The sequence below is a fragment of the Nyctereutes procyonoides genome, unplaced genomic scaffold (assembly GCF_905146905.1).
Source record: "Nyctereutes procyonoides isolate TBG_1078 unplaced genomic scaffold, NYPRO_anot_genome, whole genome shotgun sequence".
In the NCBI taxonomy this organism is placed as follows: domain Eukaryota; kingdom Metazoa; phylum Chordata; class Mammalia; order Carnivora; family Canidae; genus Nyctereutes; species Nyctereutes procyonoides.
Window position 1 is genome coordinate 21,453,540 of NW_026575142.1, and position 23,821 is coordinate 21,477,360.

The following is a 23,821-nucleotide window of genomic DNA, read 5'->3' on the forward strand; positions in this document are numbered from 1 at the left end:
GATGTTAACATGCCACCCTGAGGTAACCCGGAGCTTTTGCTTACATTTTACTGGCTGGGATCCTGTCATGTGGTCGACCCTGGAGACAGAGGAAGTCAGGAAATGGAGGCCTTGAGCTCCCCACACCGTCCTTCTCATCAGAGTTGGGATTCATCAGGGAGTGGGGGCACAGCTATTCTTGGTGGGCAACTCATCCTCCCTTTACAAGTGCTTCTAGCATATTAGGCGTTAGTAAATATTTGTCCCCTGAGATTTTTATTATTGTGTTTCCAGATGCAAAATATGGTTAAGCTTTTTCAACAAAATGTATTCCATTACTTATATGACGATAGGCGAAGATACATTAAGTGGGGAGAGGGTAGAGCTCCTGAGGAGAGGCAAGTGATGGAGACCACAGATGGCTGGCCTGCTTGGAAGGTGTTTGTGATGTAGTAAGGAATATGATTATTGCTGTTTACCCAGAGTTCTCACGCTTGCTAATCTTTGATCTTTCTTCTGCCCTTTTAATTGTTTACAGGGTAACTTCAAGGCGTATCCATCTAGGAAGTATACCACACAGACAAATGGATTCTGTGTTTTCACAAAGTATTTCTTTTCCTGAGAAGTGAATCTTGAGGAAATGTGATTTAGTAGAGATTGTTGGTGTGTTAGGGTCAGGAGGCTCTGCGTTTGAGCTCAGCTCTGTCACTGACCAGTGGTATGACTTTGGATACCTTCTTTTAAACTTTTCTGAGAATCAGTTTCTCTGGCTTGGGGAGAATGACGCTTCCTCACAGAACAGTCATGAGGATTAAATAGGCGAAATATTTAGAAGTACTTGGCACATAGTAGAAGCTCAACAAACGCAAGTTCCCTTTTTCCCCCCTTCATCTACGAAATGGCATGTTTTACTAGTTTCATAAGGGTTGAAAATCTCCCTATTAGTACAAATTTAAATTTTTTTGTGTCCTATCCTATTAAGGTAGTTATCTAAAAATTCCCTTGTAACAAATGAATCGAACAAAAAGTAGTTGACCTTGATGTAATGCAGCCAGGGAGAGAAAGACAATGTGCCTTTCATTGTTTTTAAAAAAGATTTTATTTATCTCATAAGAGACACACTGAGAGAGGAAGAGACACAGGCAGAGGAGAAGCAGACTCCATGCAGGGAGCCTGATGTGGCACTCGATCCTGGGACCCCAGGATCATGCCCTGAGCAAAGGCAGATGCTCAACTGCTGAGCCACCCAGGTACCCCACAATGTGCCTTTCAAATGCTGGTTCCCTCAGCTTTCTGTAACTTTAGGTGGACTCTAATGGAATTAAAGAAATTAATCCAACTATTATATGTTGGTGATTTTTTTTTTAAATCTGGAAACGTATATTTAGCTATAATAAGATAGGTTAGCTTATTTTTCTTTTCACTGTACTGAGAAGGATCAGACAGGGACATTGGAGTTATGTATTTGAAACAGGTAAAATTGTGCCTAATATTAAGACATTGTTTCAGTAGACAAAGGTGACATTACTGAAATGTTAACTATATGACAGCAGGGGCTGTGTCACTTGATCGTCACCGGACTCAAGTGCCCAATGTAGGGAAGGTGCAAGGTTGGTATATAATTACTATTAGCTGATATATTTGTCTCCCTGTTGCATTCACTTCATTCTCACCTGGTTTCACACCTGTGGTGAAAAGCCATGTACTCAGGGGCCAGGTCAGCTGGTCCACCCTGCCTCTTCATTACATTTTTCCAGCTCCAGTTTGCTACTGTGGACAACTCGGTATCTTCACTGCCCTAGGTACACACCTATAAAATAAAAACAGCTCTAATGTGTTCAGCACTGACGACACCTTCCCTTAAGTCCTCGTGAGAACTCAAACCCAGTTTTGGATGAGGAATGTAAGGCTCGGGGGACGGGGGGCTGGCGGCCAAGTGTCCTGCCCAAAGCACATGTCTGGTCCGTGACCAGGCCGGCCTGAGCTCCAGGTCAGTGCCGTGCCTGCAGGAGGCCGCCTCTCCCACTGCGTGGGCGTGCATGCTGCACTTGGCCTCCTCCCGCAGTCCTCTTGTGGGACCAATCTCACCTTCCTGCTGATCTTCCTTTTTCCTCTTGTTATTTTTCTTGTTGTGCACTCAATCTTGCCTCAAAGACAAAGCGATGAAACTGTATGTCAGAGTTCCTTAGAGCTCGGTGGGACTGTACAAGTCTCTTGAGGTTCACTAAAAGCCTGTTTGCTTTCGAAACTGATAGTAGGGGGAATCTCTGGGTGGTGCAGCGGTTTGGCGCCTGGCTTCGGCCCAGGGCGTGGTCCTGGAGACCTGGGATCGAGTCCCATGTCAGGGTCCTTACATGGAGCCTGCTTCTCCCTCTGCCTGTGTCTCTGCCTCTCTCTCTCTCTCTCTCTTTCTCTGTGTGTGTGTGTATTTCTCATGAATAAATTAGGGATACCTGGGTGGCTTGGCAGTTGAGCGTCTGCCTTCAGCTCAGGGTGTGATCCCAAGTCCAGGGATCAAGTCCCACATCAGGGGCTCCCTGCAAGGAGCCTGTTTCTCCCTCTTTCTATGTTTCTGCCTCTCTCTCTGTGTGTCTCATGAATAAATAAAATCCTTAAAAACTGTTTAGTAAGAATTACTTATATTAATTGAGTCCTACCAGTTTGCCAGTAGTTTGCCCATTCTATAGTATGAAGAATGTAGGACTCAATACTAGTGACCCGGTGGTTTAGGATCTGGTCACAGAGTGGACTCCAAAGCCCCCGTCACCATGAGCCCCTGGACTGAACCTCCATGTGAATGAGAGTCATGACTCATGTTGTTTTATAAACCACAATGGCTGGTCCGCATTTGGCAGTGAAGGCAGATTAAAAATCCTTGGGCTCAGACTCTTGCTTGGGGGCAGTCTTGGGACTGGCTCTCCTGGCCGTGCCCCAGCACCCCAAGTCAAATCTAGAAAATAATAATCTCTTTTTGGCAGAAGAAAGAAGCAAGCCTTTTGGTAATTTCAGGCATTAAACCCTCTGAGAGGGTAGGGTAGAGGTTTTCTACCCTTGAAGGTTATTAAAAATACTCGCTCCTCAGACAGTTCCTGAAGAGGAATTCAAAAGTCATTTTTGGTAGAAACACCATTGTCAGAAAGTGATTGTAAACGCTTCCTGATTGGCTGTGCGTGCTTGGACATCTACATTCAGTTGTGCTTGTGAAAGTACCAGGAATTTCATTTTGTATAAAGTTTCAGAAGTCAAATCCGTTTACATAGTTCTAGTTCTGTCAAGATTCAAAGAAGTATTTTAACATCACTTTCCTAAATGCCAGGGAGAACCTCCAGCTTGAGTTCTAGGAAAGACTGTTACTGAGATGACTTTATACACAGTGTCTGTGTGTGTGTGTGTGTGTGTGTGTGTGTGTATAACGTAGCCAAAAAAATCCTTATTGAAGTTAAGATGTACACATGGTTTACCTGAAAAATTCAAATTGTTAAGAGTATTTTAAAATGGCTTTAAACTTTTTAAGAGTTTGTAATTATAATGGGACCTCCGTAGGGTTAACGATGTTAAAGTTGCAATTTTCATACCATTGTATTTTCTCCATTTGTGCTCACTGAGAAGTAAAGACTCCCTCTGCTGGCTGTTTCGGAACATGCACTTTTTCTGGCTAGTGAATGCTGCAAAAAGGGAAACCCCCAAAACAACCTGTCTTGACATTCAGAAAGCTAGGTACTTGGGGACACGTGTGCATTTTTATTTTTATGTTGTGGTTTTTAGTTATCTAATACCTTTATCTGAGATGCCATATAGATGCAGTGGCCTAAAGCAGCATGAAAGTTGGGAGATGCTGAGTGGGAAACACAGGGTCAGGTGGGAGCCCGGAGAGATTCCTGGGCTGGCTCCGCCAGTGAATAGCTGGGCATCCCCACACAAGTCAGCCCCTCTTCAAGATCGGCTTCTTTGTTTGTAAAATGAGAGGATTTCAGTGGGTGTTCTCTACGAGACCTTTGACCTTTAGTATTTTGTATTTCGAACAGTACTGATCACATTTCTCTTACAGGAATGTGCTCTATATGTGTTTTGCACTGATATCAAATAAATATTTAGGAAAATGAAGGAAAAGTAAAATTACAAAAATGGTTATAAATCACTTGCTCCTGGTACTGTCACACCATGGGAATGTTAGGTCTAGAAAGCGGTATTTTGTATGCTATTATAAGTTTATACTCTCTATATACTATGATAATACCTCCCAAATGTCCCAGAAAGACTAAACACAGCATATTTCGCTGCTCCTATGGCACCTTAAATTACAAGAAGTGTCATTATTTTGTACTTCTCCAATTAAATCTGACATACCACTGATGGTAAGTTACATCCAAGTTTCAGAGAAGTTAAATGTGAGGAAATGTACTTTTAAAACTTAGTAAAATAAGGTTGTTCCTAAAAGTGCTTCAATTGATGCCAGGCAGCCTAAGAATTGCAGTAAAAAGTCCGATGTGTCCTGGGCACTAATAAATATTCTCCTTCCTCTCTTCCTGTTTGCCCCTCCCCAACTTGTCCTTCTCACTGTGGGACACTGTTTTTAACTTTTTTGCTTAGACATGTTGTATGGATATTCTGGGAATAAATGATCGCTTAAAGCCTGAAACGAGATACTGGAATAACATTGTGTCCAACATAAGCATGACCAATGGTTTTCTGCTTTAAATATGAATAAGCATTAGCACTTGTGAAGGTTTTTTTTACTTCAAAGATGAATTAGTCAGCACTGGCATCTTCACAGGAATTACATGAGTTTTAAAAACACTGAGGTTCAGAGAACACTCCTTTGATGAAGTCATTGGAAACATTAGTGTGGGATTTGGGATTTGACCCTCTTTATTCATATTGGATTTAAGTCCTAAAATAACACACACACACATACACACACACATATGTAGATGTGTCTGTGCATGGTTTAGGGTATCTTTAGACTTCGTTTTTAATGTTCGCCTTCTTTTATAATGAAATTGGAGCTGTTTCTTTTGCCTTTTATTTCCCCTACCACATAACAGAGCACAATGAAAGGGCTTACGATGATTTCTTCTTTGCAAAACTAAACCCCCACCTAAGTCTCTTTTGCTATCCTGGAGGGAGAAAGGACCACCAAGGAAGGAGCAGCCTGTAGGGCCCTTGGCCTGAGAAGGAGGCAGAAAGGGTCAAGAACAGAGTTAGAGACTCAGATAAAGCAGAGGGGCATCCAGGAGACTTTCTGCAGCCCCCTTGACCTGCAGACTGGCTTTCTTCTCTTGTTTGGAAGCCTGGCCAGGCCCTGGTTTGGCAGTGTTGCTCTTCCAAGCTGTCAGATGTGGCAGTGATAAATCCCCTGCCATACCAGCTTTGGGGCATTTCCACACTGGGACCCTTTGGCTTAATGCTGAGTGAGAAACAATACATCCTAAATCTCCATCCTTATATTTTGAATTTATATCCAGAACTTCTGGAAGTTCTGCATGGATCTCCAGTGACAGAGGTCCTTCATCTCTGGATTCATTTATCTGTATATCCAGGCATGCCCTGTGATTTTCCTGTTGAGATGAAATAACATACAAAGGTACACGCATTCAGAGTTTTTACAGAGATTGCTGTGGGGATGACCCAGCTTGTGACCCTAAGGACTGCAGACTAATGGAAAGAGCCTGGCTCTTTCGCTGGTGACTTGATGGACCTACCTCACCCAACTCAGTGCTGTCTGCATCTGGTTTTGAATGTGAGAGAAAACTTAACCTCAGCTTGGTTAATTAAGCCATTGTAGGGTAGATTTTTCTGTTACTTATAGAACCTGCTCCTAAATGGTTAGATCCTCCTGTGGTTATTTATCATATTCTCTTACCACTTTGTAGTCATATTCTTGTAAAAGTATCATTTAAAACTTAATTCTGTTATTTCCAACCACTGAAAAAAAGTCAGTCGTGTATCTAAAAATGATCCCATCTGTGGTGGCCGCCTCACTGGTTTGTGCTGATTGGTGAGGACCCTCTTTCTGCAGGCCTCCTGGCCCCGGCGCTTCCACACCTGCTCTGCATGACTTAGTCCCTCTGATCTTGGCAAAGTGGTCTGGCTGTCGTTGTAGGCATATTTTTTGCTTCTTTAGACCTTGGTGTGTCTCTGCCAATAAATATTTGTCCTGCCCGGGTGTCCTCGGACCGTGTGTGTATGTGTGTGTGTGTGTGTGTGTGTATCTGTCTGTCTGCGTATCCATGTATTCACACAGAGTACCAGAATTGAAATGGACCAGAGAAATCACCTTATCCACCTTTGTTCAGTTCACAGATTTCATAAAAACTTGTGTATGTTTTCTCTTTGGTCTCAATGTATTTTTTTCTCCCCTGGAGATTTTCAAACCCTATGAAGTTTCAAAACTACTGTTTTAAAATCGCTAATGTTGTCTTCTACAGGGCTATACATAATAGGTTCATTCATCACTAAAAGAATAGTTTTGGTTATCAGCTGTGTTCCAGGCACCATACTAACTGTTGGGACACAATGGGAAGCAAACATTGATATCATTCCTGCTGTCATGCAGCATTTTCAGCAGTGGAAGCTGATGGATAGTAATTACATGGTTTTGGACACACCTACATGGAACAAAGGGCCTGGACCTAAACTGGAAGGGCCATTGAAACTTCCCCGCAGAAATAATAGTTCGTCTCAGGGATGAAAAGTAGAAGGTGGGGAGACAGTGTAAAAAGCAGCTCTAGTAGTGTATGCAAAGGCCCTGTGTCAGGAAGGAGCATGGCTGTTTCAAGAAACTGAGAAAAAATAGTATGTTTGGTGTTAGAGAAAGGATTATAAGGCATCAATTTGAAAGGAGCTATGTGGAATAGACCTGTTTGTACCAGTCAATTTCTGTAGTTCTGATATTGGTGACAGTATCTGTTTTGAGTTAGTATCTTATAACTAATTGAATATGTATTCTTCATGCTTAAATAAAATGTATTCTTGAAATCTTTTTTAATGGAGAGAATTTAAGATATCCTACAACATGATTTCTCTAAACTATGTACTATTTTGCTCTTAATAAATATTTGACAGCTAGAAAAATAACACAAGGTGGCAATAAAGAAGTAGTGTCTTTTCATGAGCTATTAGGGCCTTTTGGAACAGGTTTTGTTTTTAAAATGTACCATTTTTTTTTTAGAGATTTGGAATAAGTAATAATGAATATATTATTTTCCATTTCCTTCAAGGGAACACACTGAGTTGCTTAATTCAAAATATTCAAGAATGTCTTCTTTTATCTTAGGACACTGCATTCCTTATTTAGAAGAATGTAAAAATCCAGGGCTGCTCTGACCTTGATATAAAAATATTTCTCATGATTTAGGTACATTTCCTATCTGTTAAAAATAATAGAGGGAAAAAAACCTGAAACATTGAAAGATAGCTTTATAATCTTTTATTTTTTTATTATTTATTTATTTATGGTAGTCACACAGAGAGAGAGAGAGGCAGAGACACAGGCAGAGGGAGAAGCAGGCTCCACGCAGGGAGCCCGACGTGGGACTCCATCCCAGGTCTCCAGGATCACACCCTGGGCTGAGGTGGCGCTAAACCGTTGAGCCACCCAGGCTGCCCACTTGCATAACATTTAAAGAGTTTTTAAAGAGCTGTAGAAATAAGCTTTACTTCACACCTCTGTGGGCCTTATTTATTGCTTCCTATTAACTGTATGTAAACAACATATATAATTAATAGATACAATAAAAGAATGTTTCATTTTAGAACTTAGATACTTTTCATTATAGTAAGGTCTTGGTAGTTAAACATGCTGTTTAAATTATTTTAAATTAAATAGTAATTCATAAGAATCAATGTTTAATTAAATATTAAATGTAATATTTGAATGTCGTTAATTTAAAAATTAAATTTTCCCAAAGTAGAAGCTTTGACACAGTAGATAACCATGTCCCAGTGATCTTTTTTCTCCTCTTTTGCTCTTTCTTTCTTTTTCTCCTTTTCGTCTTCCTTCTTTTCTTTTAGTTTTTCTCACTTCATTTTGTGGATTCTTGGTCATATATTTATGCTTAAACCATGCTCATTTTTTTTACCTGCTGAATGATTGTTCCTCCTTCCTCCTTCTTTCTTTAAAAAAAAAATAATAAGTGGGGGAAAGCTACCCTGTAGTTAATTATTTATCAAGGGGTTACTGCCCCCTTTACTCTGTGACATTGCCACATGACCGATGACAACCCTGAGTTCATTTCACATATTCCAGGATGGATCCAGATTGGGAAGGAACTAGCTATACCATGTCATCACATTCCTGGGGTCTGCAGGGAGGAAGAGAAAGGCTGGCCATTTGGTCATTGCCCAGTGCTTTCCTAAGTTTTTGAATAATCTGTTCTGAGAATCAGAACAGTGATTGTAGCAGATGGTGATTGTAGCAGATGAATACTATGCGTGCTTTGGGGGCAAGATGATATGTATTGAAGTGACTTTCAGATTTGATCTCGGGGATTCCTGGGTGGCTCAGCGGTTTGGCACCTGCCTTTGGCTCAGGGCGCGATCCTGGAGTCCCGGGATCGAGTCCCACATCAGGCTCCCGGCATGGGGCCTGCTTCTCCATCTGCCTGTGTCTCTGCCTCTCTCTCTCTGTGTCTATCATGGATAAATAAATAAAATCTTTAAAAAAAATTTTGATCTCTTTTTTTTTTTCAGAAATGGCCGTTGTCTTATATTTTAAATATATTATCTTTTAGTCTCAAGGCTTTAGGGGCCCCAAACTTTCTTCTAAAAAGTTAACCATTTCTTGCCACTTCTGTATATTTGAATATTGTTGTGTCTACTGCTTTGAAAATGGGTTTTTAATCTCTTGCTGCCACTTTTGTGGAGGGCAGTCTAGAGGACTTGAAGTATAAAGTGTATAAACTGCCTTGATAAGGATGTCAGCCAAAACAGAGATCTGCTCTGCTCACATTCCAGCATATCCCCTGCAGGGGTTACTGTGTCTGTGCAGAACGTTTTCACTGCTAGATGCCATATACTCCCAGAGCAGTTTTTGAAGCTGTAAACCACTCCAAAGGCCAAGGTTGCCCTGACTGTCAGGATTACAGTGACACGGAAGGGTTGCCTAAACACAGCCTGTGTGTACACGGTTGGCTGTCCTTGGGCGCTCTGTTTATGCTGCAGTGATGTTATAGACAGACCTTATCGTGCATGTCTTTCTTGCTGGTCAAGTATCTATTCATTGATGAAACAAAGAAAGCTCCTATTCTTTAGTGTCAGGCAGGATTTCTTCCTGCTGGCATATCATTTCAGATGATCAGTTGGTATGCATAATATTTTCCTCCCCCTATTTTTTTCATGTTATAAAGGAAAGCTGGGAATTTGGACCGCCGAACTGGAAATTATAATATCCCTTTATTAAGTAGCGTAATTATATGATCTTAAAATCTCTTCTTTACCATTCAGTATGTAGAAGAAACAGGATACCACTGTTTTGCTCTAATGAGTCTTAAGAATAGCCCTGCTATTGTTTTTTTACTTGATCACAAACATTTTTAATCTAGTTTTATTTTTTTAAGATTTATTTATTTATTTATTCATGAGAGACACAGAGAGAGAGGCAGAGACATAGGCAGAGGGAGAAGCAGGCTCCATGCAGGGAGCTTGATGCGGGACTCCAACCTGGGAGTCCAGGATCAGGATCTGAGCCAAAGGCAGACGCTCAACCGCTGAGCTACCCAGGTGTCCCTTTAACCTAGTTTTAATCCATCCTAGTCATGGAGGTTTTCAGATGACTTGACTTCCTCTCTTAAATCGGACGGTTTTGTGGAGTAATACTTTTGGCAAGGGACATATTCAACTCTACTAGAGAGTTTAGGCTTAGGTTATCTTTCCCTTTTTCATAGATTTCAAGGAGAAATAAATAGTAATAAAATGAGACTCTGACAAGGCACCCTTTTGTAGAATAAGGAACTTTTCACATTTATTGAGTAGATTTCAGAGATGACAGGGATTTTCTGCTGCTTTCATATCAATTAAAATACAATTTTAATGGATCCCTGGGTGGCTCAGTAGTTTAGACCTGCCTTTGGCCCAGGGAGTGATCCTGGAATCCTGGGATCGAGTCCCACATCAGGCTCCTTGCCCTGCATGGAGCCTGCTTCTCCCTCTGCCTATGTCTCTGCCTCTCTCTCTCATGAATAAATAAAATATTTAAAAAATATATAATTTTATCATTCTTAGATAAATGTGTATTTGGGGATAAATGTCAAAATTAAATAAAAGTTTAAAAATACGAGTTTGAAACTGAGCTCAAAAGAAAATATTAAGCTTTACTTCCAGCAGGTTTTACTCATTTTAAAATGAGTACATGTACCTATTCCAAACATTGAATTGGCCTAGTCCTTCTAAATATATGTGTTTTGATTCTTGACAACCTGTGTCTTTCAAATTTGCAGTGACATAGTCTGAAAAAAATAATTGGCATTTCCTAATTGGGTAGATACCTTTTTCATTTTCCCTAGATTTACCTCTTGTTCAATTCTTGCCCACTTCTTGAATTTGGCTTAGGCTTCAGAAGGTCTCCAGTTTTGTTTTGCTTTTTTTTTTCTTTTAAATTTCTCAGTTCCTCTGATATAAAAGATGGAGCATGAAAAGTAAGAGGCATACTTCTGTTAGCCCAGGTGATGGGAGTTCACTGGAAAGAAACATCGGTAGCCAGGAATTACTGGGAACCTTCTCAGTGGCCACCATGACATTCTCCCCCACCCCACCCCCATCTCCAGGCATGGGATTTTCCAGGTGGCTTCTGAGGGAATTGAGACAGTGGCTCATGATTGTGCCACATGAAGAAGCAGCCACAGGGTCAGATCCTCTTTTCCCCTCAGGAGTGGTCGTCTTCAAATGGCTTTTGTCAGGAGCATGCACCAGCACCTGATCCAGTTGGTGGTAGCCACAGCATATGGAGATACAGTGGACAGCGTCCCTTAGAAGCCCACCAATTATCTAGCCTGGATACAGATCCTCAAGACACATGCTAAAGAGCATTAACCTCCTGCATGCCATCATGGGAAACACTGAGATTCCAAACGGACCTTGGGATCTTAGTGAACCACATGTATTAATGAACGAGAAAATGAATCAATTGAAGTGAAAGCTCAAACAATTGCACCTGATTTTGACTGTGTATTTTCATATACCACTTTATATAGCAACCTCAGTGATTTCACAACTCAGAACTGCCCACAAATAGCGATACTAAGTCAATTCTTACCTAGAATTATTTATAAGAAAACTTGTTTCTTTCTTGATTATTGAAAAGAATTTTAATTTACCGAGCTTATTCACATACTTTATGACAAAATATTTTTAAAGTTTATAAATATGTATTGAGTCCCTCCTATGTCAAAAACACTTTGGCACTACAGGGGTACAAAGTTCATTTGTTCCAAAGATCTTTATTAAACCATACACTGCCTTGGGCTAGGTATGATGTCTAGTGATAAGTATGATGTCAAATGATAAATAGATCCTTGAAGGGATTTATTAGTACAGTTGAGGAAAAGGACATGCAAATAGAAAATTACAAAATAAGAGCATGTAAAAAGGGCACTATAAATTACAAAGCCTTGGGCAGTCAGTGAGGACTTTCTGAAGGCAGTGCCATGGAAGCTGGGGTCAAATGATAAGGTAGGAATTTGCCAAATAAAGCATGTTATTGGTGGTTGAAGCATTGATTCCAAGTAGAGGATAACTCACATGCAACTAAGAACAGGTTGCAAGTACCTGTCACATTTGGCTAGGATCACAGAATGATCTGTTGTGTAGGTTGGTTTCCTGGAGGGTGTGCATGTCGTGTGCATGCTAGAGTTTGGGCTTTATTGCATGGGTTCCCTGATTCTCTTTTTACTCCTCTTGATCTTTTAGACTTTCTTGCCTCTAAGTCACCATTACATATTGGTATTTCTCAGGGTTTGGTCCTAGATTGTCTTTTCTTTTGTTCTTCCTTGTCTCCCTCACCAGATGTATCCATGTGTTTGTTTACTACTTAAAAGCTTGATGGTTCTGATGTCAGTTCTGAACTTAGGACCATGCATCCCTGTTACCACCATCCTGCCCATCACTTTGGTTTCCTTAGGAACAGGCTGCCTGTTGGCTGCCCCTGTCATCCCTCACTCCTCTTAGTCCTTAGAACCTGCCAGATTCCTTCTGGCAGGTTATGTCTCTCCTAACCCCATTTTATGGTTAGTAATATACAGCATTTTTATGCCCTAGTTTGTAATTATTTTTTTAATACTGCTTTCCCTACTAGACTTTAAGATCTCTGAAGGAAACAACAGTCACTGTCTGTGACAGCCTTGTACTAAAACACTTAGTGAAGGATGTGCACCTTATAAGGGATCTTAGTAAACATGTTGAGCTGCTTGAGTTAGGACGATGAGGAGCCACTGAAGAATTTCATTAGCAGAATGACCTGATTGGATTGACAATTAGCAAGTTTATTCTGCTAGCAGTATGGAGACTGAACTGGAGGGAGTCCACGGCTAGAGCAAGGGAGATAAGCAGGTGGGTGTTACCACTAGACACTTAGAGCCTCACAGCACATATGTGATAAAAACACAGAGAAATCCAATTCAGCTGATCCAGGAGCTCGGAGATACTCTCAGGACTCTATCTCTTAGCGTGGCTCATTCCATGGGGTCCTCATTTTCCCAGTCTTTACTTTTGTGGATGCTATCTGCTTCATCCTATGTCTGCCTACTGGAAAAGAGAGTCCACTCTATAGTTATGTGAATAGATTCTCAGATTGGCTCTGACTGGCTCTGGTTAGGTCTTATGCCCTTCTCTGAAATAATTACTGTTGGCAAAGGGATTCTGGGTGCTGGTTGATCAGTCTGGATAATATCTATCAGGATCTGAGGCAGTGGCCCACTGGTAAGCTGACCCTAAAAATATATATATATATTTTAAAGAAGACCTTATTTGTAGCAATTGCCAATTTCTTTAGTATACATGCTCACACCATGGCTAATTTCAAGGTGGATGCCTGGCTTGCAGTTCCTGAATGTTTAACAACTGGCTCTTTTTTAAGTAAACAGCCCCCCTCTCCATGGCTGAGCTGATGGTAGAGTTTCCAGAACTACAAAGACTGATGGTGGGGGAGGGAGTGTGCTCTCGAAGGCAATGAGAATTTTGTTAGAAGAAGACAGATAGGTGCCTGGCAGCCAGTCCAACAAGGAAGTTTGCACTGTACCATGCAAAGTATGCTTTGGTGTCATGATTTTATTTTACCTAAGAATTTTTTAAAGTTCTTGTATCATTTCCTTGAATAACATTTTTAAGCTCTATATAATATTCCATTCTAGGAAAGTACTGTCAGTTATTCCTTCATTGTTGAATATTTAGATTGATAGAATTATATGTAATGCTTTGCTGGATATGTCTATGCCTGAAGCCATTTTCCACATTTAGGACAGAGTTGCTGAGATAGTTTAACTACGTGAAATTACTGAATCAAAGGAATGGACCATTAAATGCTTTTGAATACTTTACAACAGGTGTACAAAATAATTTTACCAATTCATATCACTCCTGTCACTGTAAGAGAGGAAGTGTTTCATCACACTGTTATTAAGTGTAATTTAAAAAATTGGTAGGACAGAATTGGTACATCATTTTAATTTGCACTTGTTTGAATTACTAAAAATGTCCATATTTTCGTAACAAGTGTTTTCTTATAGTGAATTTTCTTACCATTTCTCACTTGTGTTATGTGTGTATGTTGATCTTACTATACTATTATCATAGGTATTTATTTTCTTATAATTAATTTACTATATAACATACCATAATTAATAGCAGAAATTCTAGCACATAGCACTACTTGGTAAATGTTGAGGGGACTATCGTATATGAAATTCTCTCTAATTCTGTGTAATTTAGGGTGAAATTAGCTCCTGTAATAGATAAATATAAATTCATAGTAAGTGAACACAATAAAAGTTTATTTCTTGCTTATGTCAAAGTTACATATGGGTATTCTTAATTGGCTCATGTGGTCATGAAGGGGCAAAAGCTCCTTCTGTCCCATGACTTTTCTTCCCTCTTGGTCCTTGTCATTACCATTCAGTGGGAGGGTGGTATAATTGGTATATTGGGGGACAATATATGGGAGGTTTTTATGGACTAGGCCTGAAAGTGCAACATTGAATGTACTTATACTCCACTGACCAACACTCAATCCCAGGGTCACAACTAATTGCAAGGGAAAAAAGAAAAGGATTTGGTATACATCTAGCCAGTCTACCAAAATCTCCATAACCTGAAATAGAGAAATCTTTTCATAAAGGCTTATTCTACTTATTGCTTTTACTACCTATATGTATCTGGAAATAAATCACCCATGCTACTTGGATAATTTACAGAATATAAATATGGAATGGAAATATTATTAAGAGATATGAGGCTTTTTAATAGACCAGAGTGGTAGAGAAATGACATTAAATGGTCATTCAGTGTCCTCTTGTAGACACTGAAGAGAGTGGAAGTTGTCAGACCAAGTGGTTTTGACAGATTATAAATAAGTCTTGGATAGGCAACATTCATTCAGTGTTTTAGGAAATTAAATGTACAAGAATCCATATAAGGACTTTATAATCAGCACAACCAGTAAGTTTTTTTATGACTTATTAGAATGATATTTTTAATAGGATATGTTAGCTCATTTTCTTGTTTCTACCTACACAGGTAATTAAAGTATACAGTGAAGATGAAACCAGCAGGGCTTTAGAGGTACCCAGTGACATAACTGCCCGAGATGTTTGCCAGCTGTTGATCCTGAAGAATCATTACATTGATGACCACAGCTGGACCCTTTTTGAGCATCTGCCTCACATAGGACTAGGTAAGGATGCAGAACCATAGTCCACATCATTGCATTTCTGTTCATTTCAATCATATGGCAAATATTTTCTTCAGACAGAAAGAAAAGAGAATTATGAATAGTCCTTTTCTTTATTTTTGGTGTTGGTGGTTGGGAGACAAAGAATGTATCACAAAGTGAAAGTAAGGGTAGAAATATTACACATTTCCTACACTTCTTTTTTTTGATATTTTATTTATTTATTCATGAGAGGCAGAGAGAGAGAGAGAGAGAGAGAGAGAGAGAGAGAGAGAGAGAGGCAGAGACACAGGCAGAAGGAGGAGCAGGCTCCATGCTGGGAACCCAACCTGGGACTTGATCCCGAAACTCCAGGATCACACCCTGGGCTGAAGGTGATGCTAAACCGCTGAGCCACCTGAGCTTCCCCATTTCCTACACTTCTTTGTTTAAATAGTGATCGATGGGAATTTGGGAGCCAAAACATAAGGTACAAATTGATAGATAAATTTCTTTCTTGTTTTCAAGATTTTATTTGTTTATTCAAGAGAGACACAGAGAGAGGCAGAGACACAGATGGAGAGAGAAGCAGGCTCCCTAAGGGGAGCTGATGTGGGACTCAATCCCATGACCTTGGGATCATGACCTGAGCCACAGGCAGTTGCTTAACCACTGAGCCACCCAGGTGTCCGATAGATGAATTTCATAATAATCTTTGGTAGCACAATGAACAGTTTTTGAGAAGTTACTAAAATAAACTGTTATTTGAACTGTTTTTTGAATTGTCACACAGACATGGGAAGTATCAATAGTGGTAGTTCTGGCACCTTAACTTTTTCTTGAAGAATTAAGTAACTTCTTTACCTTTTAAAGTCACAAACATAAAGAACAATTGTTAAAAAAATATATTTTTAATTTGAAGGGAATCTCTGTGTTGTAAAATGTAGAGGGTTTTTCCCCCTAATTTTTAAGAATAAGTTATAGAAGATTTTCATTCTTCTGCTAGAGGGAGACAAAATTTGGCAACAGTACTATTTTACCTTTTCTTATTTTTACAGATATTAGTGTTAAAAAAACATGTTCCCATAATAAGTAAGTTTGCTATGATAATGTCATTCGATTCTTTGAATTCCATATGAGTTTCCTGTGGCTGCTGTAACAAATGACCGTAAACCTGGTGGCTTATAACAACCAAAATTTATTTTCTCACAGTTCTGGAGGCCAGAAGTCTGAAATCAGTATCACTGACTTGAAATCAAGGTATTGTCAGGGACACACTTCCTCTGGAGGTTCTAGGAGAGAATCTGTTCCTTGCCTCTTCCAGCTTCTGGTGGCTGCTGGCATTCCTTGGCTCTGGCTGCATCACTTCAATCTCTGTCTCTGTGGTCACAATGGAGCTTCCTCTTCTGTCAAGTCATCCTCTGCCTCTCTCTTACAAAAATGGTACTGTTTAGAGTTTACCCAGATAATCATCCAGGATAATCTCTTCATTTCAAGATCCTTTAATCATATCTGCAAAATCCTTCCCCCGAACCCCCTCCATATCAGATAACATTCACAGAAAACCTGAATTCTGAAGGTATGTCATACTGGCCAGTGTGACGTGCTGTCTCGCCTTCTTAGAGCAGAAAAAGTTCAATTTTCTGCATTGTTGTTTGTAACTAATTTAACTTCTATTCATGACCGTGAATCTCCTAAAAGTATAGTTTTAACTCTCAATAGATACTCGCCATATTCTAAACTACTTTTATATGTGTCTGTGAGAATACAGCTTTTTTTTAAAAGATTTTATTTATATATTCATGAGAGAGAGAGAGAGAGAGAGGCAGAGACACAGGCAGAGGGAAAAGCAGGCTCCATGCAGGGAGCCAGATGTGGGACTTGATCCCGGGTCTCCAGGATCAGGCCCTGGACTGAAGGTGGCGCTAAACCACTGAGCCACCCAGGCTGCCCAAGAATACAACTCTTAATTAGCTTACTATGTAATTACAGTATTTTATACTCTTAATTTTTTCTTTTGGAGCAATTTAAAAACTTTTTTTTTTTTTGGTTATAGTCACTACAATTTATCCCTAAAAAATAGCTTGATGTTTAATGATAAAAATCTACTCTTTAAATCAAGCACCAGTTTTCACTGAAACCACACAGCAAATTATATTAAGGAATAAAATGCACAGGTCTTTTAATGTAGAGGCTTAAAATGGAACATTGAGAATTAATTTGAGTTACATACTAAATTTAAACTTTTAGGCATCAAATAGAAATGTATTTATCCATTACTCTATTTTCTGGAAATGCTGAAATAAAATCAAAGATGTGAGAATAGTGTCTCATGGCTTCATGAACCATGCATTAGACCAAAGATTATGAAAAAGAAATTGTTTCACAGCTTTCTTGTGTTCTTTTTCTTTCCTTTTGTTTTACTCAGATTATATCTTTTAAAAAAAAGATTTGATTTATATATTTGACAGAGAACATGAGCCTGTGCACACACAAGGCAGGGGAAGAACAGAAGCAGCCTCTGCACTAAGCATGGGGCACACGGTGGGCTCAGTCCCAGCGCTGTTCAACTGACTGAGCCACCCAGGCACCCCACTCAGGTTGTGTCTTTAAACAGAAAAATGCCATTATAATGCTGCCCCAATACTAACACGTATTAGATTTACCAGCTTCCTTTTCTTTCTTTTATTGGTTTATTTATTAGCTGCTTTAGTTCTGTAAGGATGCACTGAAACATTAGATGATAGCTAATGAAAATCTCTATTTTCTTTTTTTTCTTTCTTTCTTTATTTTTTCTCCGTTTTAACATAATCTGTGTTTCCTTTTGTGGACTACCTTCTTTTTGTGTATGTGTGTGCACCTAAAAATTCATCTTATTTTTTTTTCTTTTCACTTTACAGATTTCACAAAAACTAGGAACTCTCCCTGCCTTTTCCTGTTGACTTACTCAAACAGCTTAAATATCTATTTATTGACTATTTTATGCCAAGCCTATTTTGTGTGTAGATCTTGGGGAGTAGATTATGAACATAACAGACAAAAGATACTGCCCTTACGAGTTTGCATTCTCATGGGAAGAGAAAGTAAGAGACATGGCTAAAATTTGTAATCCCTTAGGTGATGATAAGTATAGGTTTCTCCTGCTATCTGAAAGTAGAGCACTCCTGTGAATACTTTTGTAAGCTGAAATGGTATAGAGCAAAGAAGTATTTACTGTTAATTTATATTGGGAAAACATTTGAGCATTCCCAGATCCCAGAAATAACCTCTCTTAGCATTTTCTGATATCTTAGGACACATCTTGCCAACAGATGCACAAAATAAAACAAGATAAAGCACAGATGCTCCCAGACAAAGTTCAAAGCTATGAAGGCTTCCCTGATGCTGAGATGCTGAGTGTAGTTCCCTGGAAGGAGCTTGGCAGGACCGCTCTCCCTGCTGCTCCGTGGAGCCTGCTGCCTTTATAAGGGCTCATTGCAAAGCACACGCTGAATGGTATTTTCACTTTTCACCTTTTTTGTAAAAGCAAAAATCCTCCTTGGATTTCTGTTGGTTGGCATAAACAGGTACTAATGTAGGTCTTTTTTTTTGTAAAAGCAAAGGGGTGAAATGTGAACTTTTAAAAACCTCGAGTTGCCTGTGCTGGGGAAAAGAGGAAAAGGCAAGGAAGAAAGAAAGAGCATCTTGGCGGGGGAGGGGGAGTGGGCGACACAGTTTAAATAGAGGGATCAGTGAAGGTGTCCCTGAAGTATGATGTTGAGGAGAATATTAGTGGCAGTGTGCTTGTGTTCAGGCAGCAGCCAGGGGCCAGTGCTTTTGGAGCAGGAGTGTAGAGTGATGGAGTGGATTTCGGTAGGGTTGCTGCAGAGCCAGCTCATATAGGGTCTTATATTCCATGGAGGGGCTTGGCTTTTACACCGAGTGAGAAAAAAAGTGACTGGAGGTCTTTAAGTCAGAGAGCAATATGATCCTGATTTAGTTTTGAAAGTACAGTTGACCCTTGAATAACATGGGTTTGAACTCTGTGAATCCACTTATATGTGTTTTTCCCCCCAATAAATCCTGTTCAGTACTGTAAATTTATTTTCTCTTTCTTATGATTTTCTTGATAACATTTCTTTTGTCTAGCTTACTTTTGTGTGAGAATACAGTATATAGTACATGTAATGTCAGAATATGTATTAATCTACTGCTTATGTCATCAGTAAGCCTTCCAGATTTTTGACTGCAAGGGGAGGTCTGTACCCCTATCCTCCACATTGTTCAAGGGTCAACTGTATACTACCAAGAAGGCCAGAATTCAACCGTTTAGAGGCTAAGCAACTTTGTTTTGCTTCTACATCAAACTACCTGTGGCTTCCTGGATCAATAAGTCCTGGCCCATCTGTCATTTCTGTCATTTCTCCTTGTACCATCTTCACAGTATAGTCTACACTGGTATGAGATGTGATATTTTTGAAACTTTGAAGCCTTAGAGGTGAGAACATGGTGACTTGTGGGATAGGTGAGAGAGAGTTAAGGGTTTTCTGTACTTGAGGTCACTTTAATGACCAAGAGGAGCTTAGAAAAGGGCCAGAGACATTTTATATTGTTAATAAATATGCTACTATTGTTGCTTTTGATCTGTTAAAACACATCACAAATTCTAAAGTCAGATGGAAGAGCACTGAACGTTCAAAATATGATAGATTTATGGAATTGAAAGTCTGTTTTCAGAGAGACATTTTCTGTGGCAAAGGAAACTTCAGTTTTAGTAGTAGTTTTTTATTTTATTTTATTTTTTTATTATTTTGTAGTAGTTTTAATATGAATGCATATGTGTGATAGCTGCTATTAATGTGCGTCTTATACATGCAAGGCACAGAATGAGAGGTTTAATGTTTAATGTTCTCATTACTTAGCCTCATTGCAACCCTGCAAGATGTGTTTTCTCATCTCCCTTTGACATATAGGAATACAGAGACTCAGTGATGAAATTCCTTGCCTAGAATCAAACATGGCTCACATGTGGGTCCTTTCAGATTCTAAAGTCTACGCATTTTCCACTGAAGTGAGTTTGTTTCTCTTCACGTTCCTGGGATTCCATGGTTGGTTTGTCTTTTTCTCACTCTCCATCTTTGTCTCTCATGCATGGTTTGAGTAAAAGTTAAAATTTTGAACGCTCAAGAAAATTTCCAGATAAATTTTTCTTAACAAGGTAGTATTGAAATTACTGTGGTCCACCTCATCTAACCCTGTTCACTTTATAGCAGAGCCAGCTATTTCTCTTGACTGAGCAAGAGGATCGTGTTGGAAATTACTTATCCTTGAATTGGTATATAACATAAACGGTAATATGACATTTGGAACTCTGAATACAATATCAATATTTCATCTCCTCTGGCAGTAATTATTAATGTATGCTGCTGGGATTTTTAATAGGCAGAGTAAATCATGGAAGGCAGCTAAATATCCTAATTTTGTTACAAATCTCTGATTTGCCTGATTTGCGATCATGTTATGATGAGGTTCTAGTTGCACACAGTTTCATAGACACTGAATTTAAAATATCAGTACATCAACAAATATTTGCCCTGCTCACATACATAACATTTTGTCACTGGTATGTTTTAGTTCATGGCCACTGGATGTCACTGTCGATCCCCAGATGGAGCCCTCTGCTTTTATAATCAGCATTAGAGGATTGGGGGGGGGGGAGTGGGGTGGGGACAGAAACTTCAGTTTTAAGTCCTCTGGAACTTAATGGGATCCATGTTTGTCTTGCTCCCATTTTGATTCCTAATTGAAGCCATGGTATGAAGCAGTGGCAATTAACACAGTACCTCAAGCACATACCTATAGACTCCTCGGGAAGAAGAATTAATTGTATTTTAGTGTCATTGCTAGGGACAGCTGAGAGTTCCATTGTGAATATCATTGTGGAGTGGCTTTAATAAGCAAAATGAATGACTGGAGGCTTTTAATAAAACCATTTTTATGTGCGCAGCTATACCCACGTGATCTCTTTTAAGACAGAAACAGTGCACAGCAACGACGAGTTAACCCCTCACAGCTGCCTGCTTTGAAGCTGCTCCTTCACTTTTTTTCTCTTTTACAAAAGAGTCACAAGTGTTTTTCCTGTTGTCTGGAGCTGATACGCAGTTGTACTTTCAGTGCTGTTTGTAACCTACCAGCCATCAGAGTTGTGACCACCCTTATCACCAGCACAAATAATTGTGACGCCTTTAGGGTATGTGGCATCAGGCTTCCTTCTCTCCTTAGGCTGACCTGAGCTTTGAGGAGGCACCATGTCCTGGTGGCACATGAAGGCTAGAGGCAGAGAATATGAATCTGAGAAGAGTGCTTATAGCTAAATCTGCCTCCTGGTCCAGCTGATCTTTCCTCCTCAGTGTTCATGTAGCCTGAGTTCGGGTCTTACCATCTCTCTCCTCAGGTATTATATTAGCCTTGTATTTGGTCCCCTTGCCTCTGCTTATACCAGCGTTATCCATGTGAACGCAGACCTGATTCTTCATGCGTTAGGGTCCAAGGTCCTTTGTGGGGCTTGTAGCTCCTGTGACCTAACTATCCCTCCTATCTCCAGCCTTCTGTCTCCCCTCCTCCTCCACTTTAAGTTTATACATTAAAGAAGTGCCTATACTTGCCCACATGCACTACAGTTTCTGCTCCTTCGTTTTCTTGCTCACGCCATTAGGGCCCTCAGCGAGTCCTTTCTCACCCATCCTTTTGGAAGCTGGCTATACCGCTTCCAAAGCTTACTTGGAATTTTGGTCAAAAATGGTAGCAAAGGGGCAGCCCGGTGGCTCAGCGGTTTAGCGCTGTCTTCGGCCCGGGGCCTGATCCTGGAGACCCGGGATTGAGTCCCACGTTGGGCTCCCTGCATGAAGCCTGCTTCTCCCTCTGCCTCTCTCTCTGTGTGTTTCTCATGAATAAATAAATAAAATCCTTAAAAATAACAAAATAAAAAAATAAAATAAAATGGTAGCAAAGGATAACTGCTAGCCATTTCCCGAAAATATAATAAAAATAAAGTAAGGTCAAAACCCTCAGCTGTCCAAGCTGACAGCCAGCGAACCTAGTGCCACAGTCTTAGAGGAGAAGAAAAAAGCAGTTGGTGGCACCCTAACGCTCAACCTTATGAAGTAGATTTGCCCCTTCTATCAGAGAGTAGGTAGGGAGACAGAGCTGTCTGTTCTGTGTTCCAAGCAGCTCTTCCTTGAGACAATTAGGATGCTTGCTGGAACTACCATTTCTCATACATCCTTTAGGACATTGCAAATCCTGAACATAACAGAAGCACTGGGAGTAACTGATGAATTGTGTCCTGAGGTAGAGACATTTCCACAAGTACATGCTAGACTGGGGTGTGGAAAACAACCAAATTTTGCCAAGAAATAAATATAAGGTGATTCAGGCAGTATTAATTAGAAAAATAAAACCTAATGATATAATAATAGAGGGATATAATAAATTACAATACATCCATAGGATATAAATCTTTTGATTATGTTTTTGGAGTTTTTTCTTTGAAGTCTGATGTGGACAGGTATAAGATTTTAAAGATGATTGGTTGACCGAATGAGTACATATAAACATATGTATGGTGTTTCCTAAATTTTGCGAAAAATATATACACTTACATTCATATGGACCCAGAGGAAAAACAAGAAGGGAATATACTGAAATGTTCAGTGCTAATTCCTGATTGAGAGGTTAAAGATGGATGCTGATTGTCTGCTGGCCATTGTTTTCAAATTTTCAATAATGGAAATGTATTATTTTAGAAATCAGAAAAAACCCACAATTTTAAAAACTTAAGAGGTTTATAAAGATTTAGACATTTTCCTGAAGCTCCAAGTTGCCCAAGTACCTATCTTCTGACCTGCTGTTAACATTTTCTGCAACTATCATAACAGTGATCATATTATTAAAAGTCGACAGTAATTCCACAAGGGCTGGAACTCTGTGTATTTCTTTGTAACCGAGCATCTAGGACACATAAGTGGTTATTGAACTAAACTGTACTAAACTGTAAGGTTCTTATATAAAGCAGTTCAAAGGATGGATTACAACATACATAGAAAGAAGAGACTTGCAAAAGAAACCAAAGAAGTCACATGCCGTGCCCAGGTGGAAATTTGCTCTGTCTTTAAAGGATGCATTTGGTAACTTAGAATTTATGGAAGCTATTTCTAAACTCTCTGGGTATTTACCAGTCAGCTTGAGGTGATGTGTATGCGCTTGGTGGAAAAGTAAGGATTTCTATGAATACAAGTTGTGATCAGTGAGTCAGAGATAATATGAAGAATATTTCAGTTTGTTGAAGAATGATCCACAAGGCCTTTATTATACCCATCAAGCTTAAGTGTCAAGATTTTTCTATTAATTGTGCTTGGGGAGCTGAATACGGTGGTAGCAATTTTTCCAGAGGAGCTCCCTGGTATTAAATAGTTTTCTTAGATTAAGAAACCTTTCAGCATTGAGCCCTATTCTTTGCTTCTCCAGTTTTTGTTTTGCTTGGTCAGAGGCTGTTCATTTTTATCTGAAAATAAGATTGACAAAATGTATGTAGTTTCTGCCTAGCCCAGAGAAGTACAAGGACCATTTGTCTCCTGGAGTTTCCTGTAACAAAGGTATACAAAGAATTGTTTTCTGGGCGAATTAGAGGTAAAAGCCACTTTTGTTTCTTCTCTTATCAAGTGATGAGAAGAGTAGGGACTCAGGTTTCTATTTGAGCCTCACGCTGTACTTTCAGTAGATTCAGCGAAGAAATCCAGGCAGAAGGTCACAGGTGAACACTTTCCATTCTGGGAGGATTGAGGGTTTTTAAAAGACTTTGAAGTGAAATCAACAGTTTCAGAAGAAACTTCTTTTACTCTTTTTCTTCTTCTTCTTCTTTTTTTTTTTTTTTTTAAAGAAAAAGTTTCTGAAAATCAAATAGAAAACAATTATATGTTGCTATTATTTGGCAATATTTTGTTGCAT

General features: G+C 39.5%; 1 protein-coding gene across 4 annotated transcripts in view; it reads left to right on the plus strand.

Annotated features, from left to right (window-relative positions):
* Positions 1–23,821, plus strand: part of GRB14 (growth factor receptor bound protein 14) — a 115,944-nt gene that overhangs the window by 59,099 nt on the left and 33,024 nt on the right. For all 4 annotated transcript variants that reach the window (XR_008662151.1, XM_055308055.1, XM_055308053.1 and 1 more), the window contains one exon: positions 14,704–14,860. Coding sequence is in view for 3 of the 4 variants with exons in the window: in XM_055308055.1 (XP_055164030.1) it covers positions 14,704–14,860 (157 nt within the window). In the remaining variant the exon portion in view is untranslated. The remainder of the gene's footprint in view (positions 1–14,703; positions 14,861–23,821) is intronic.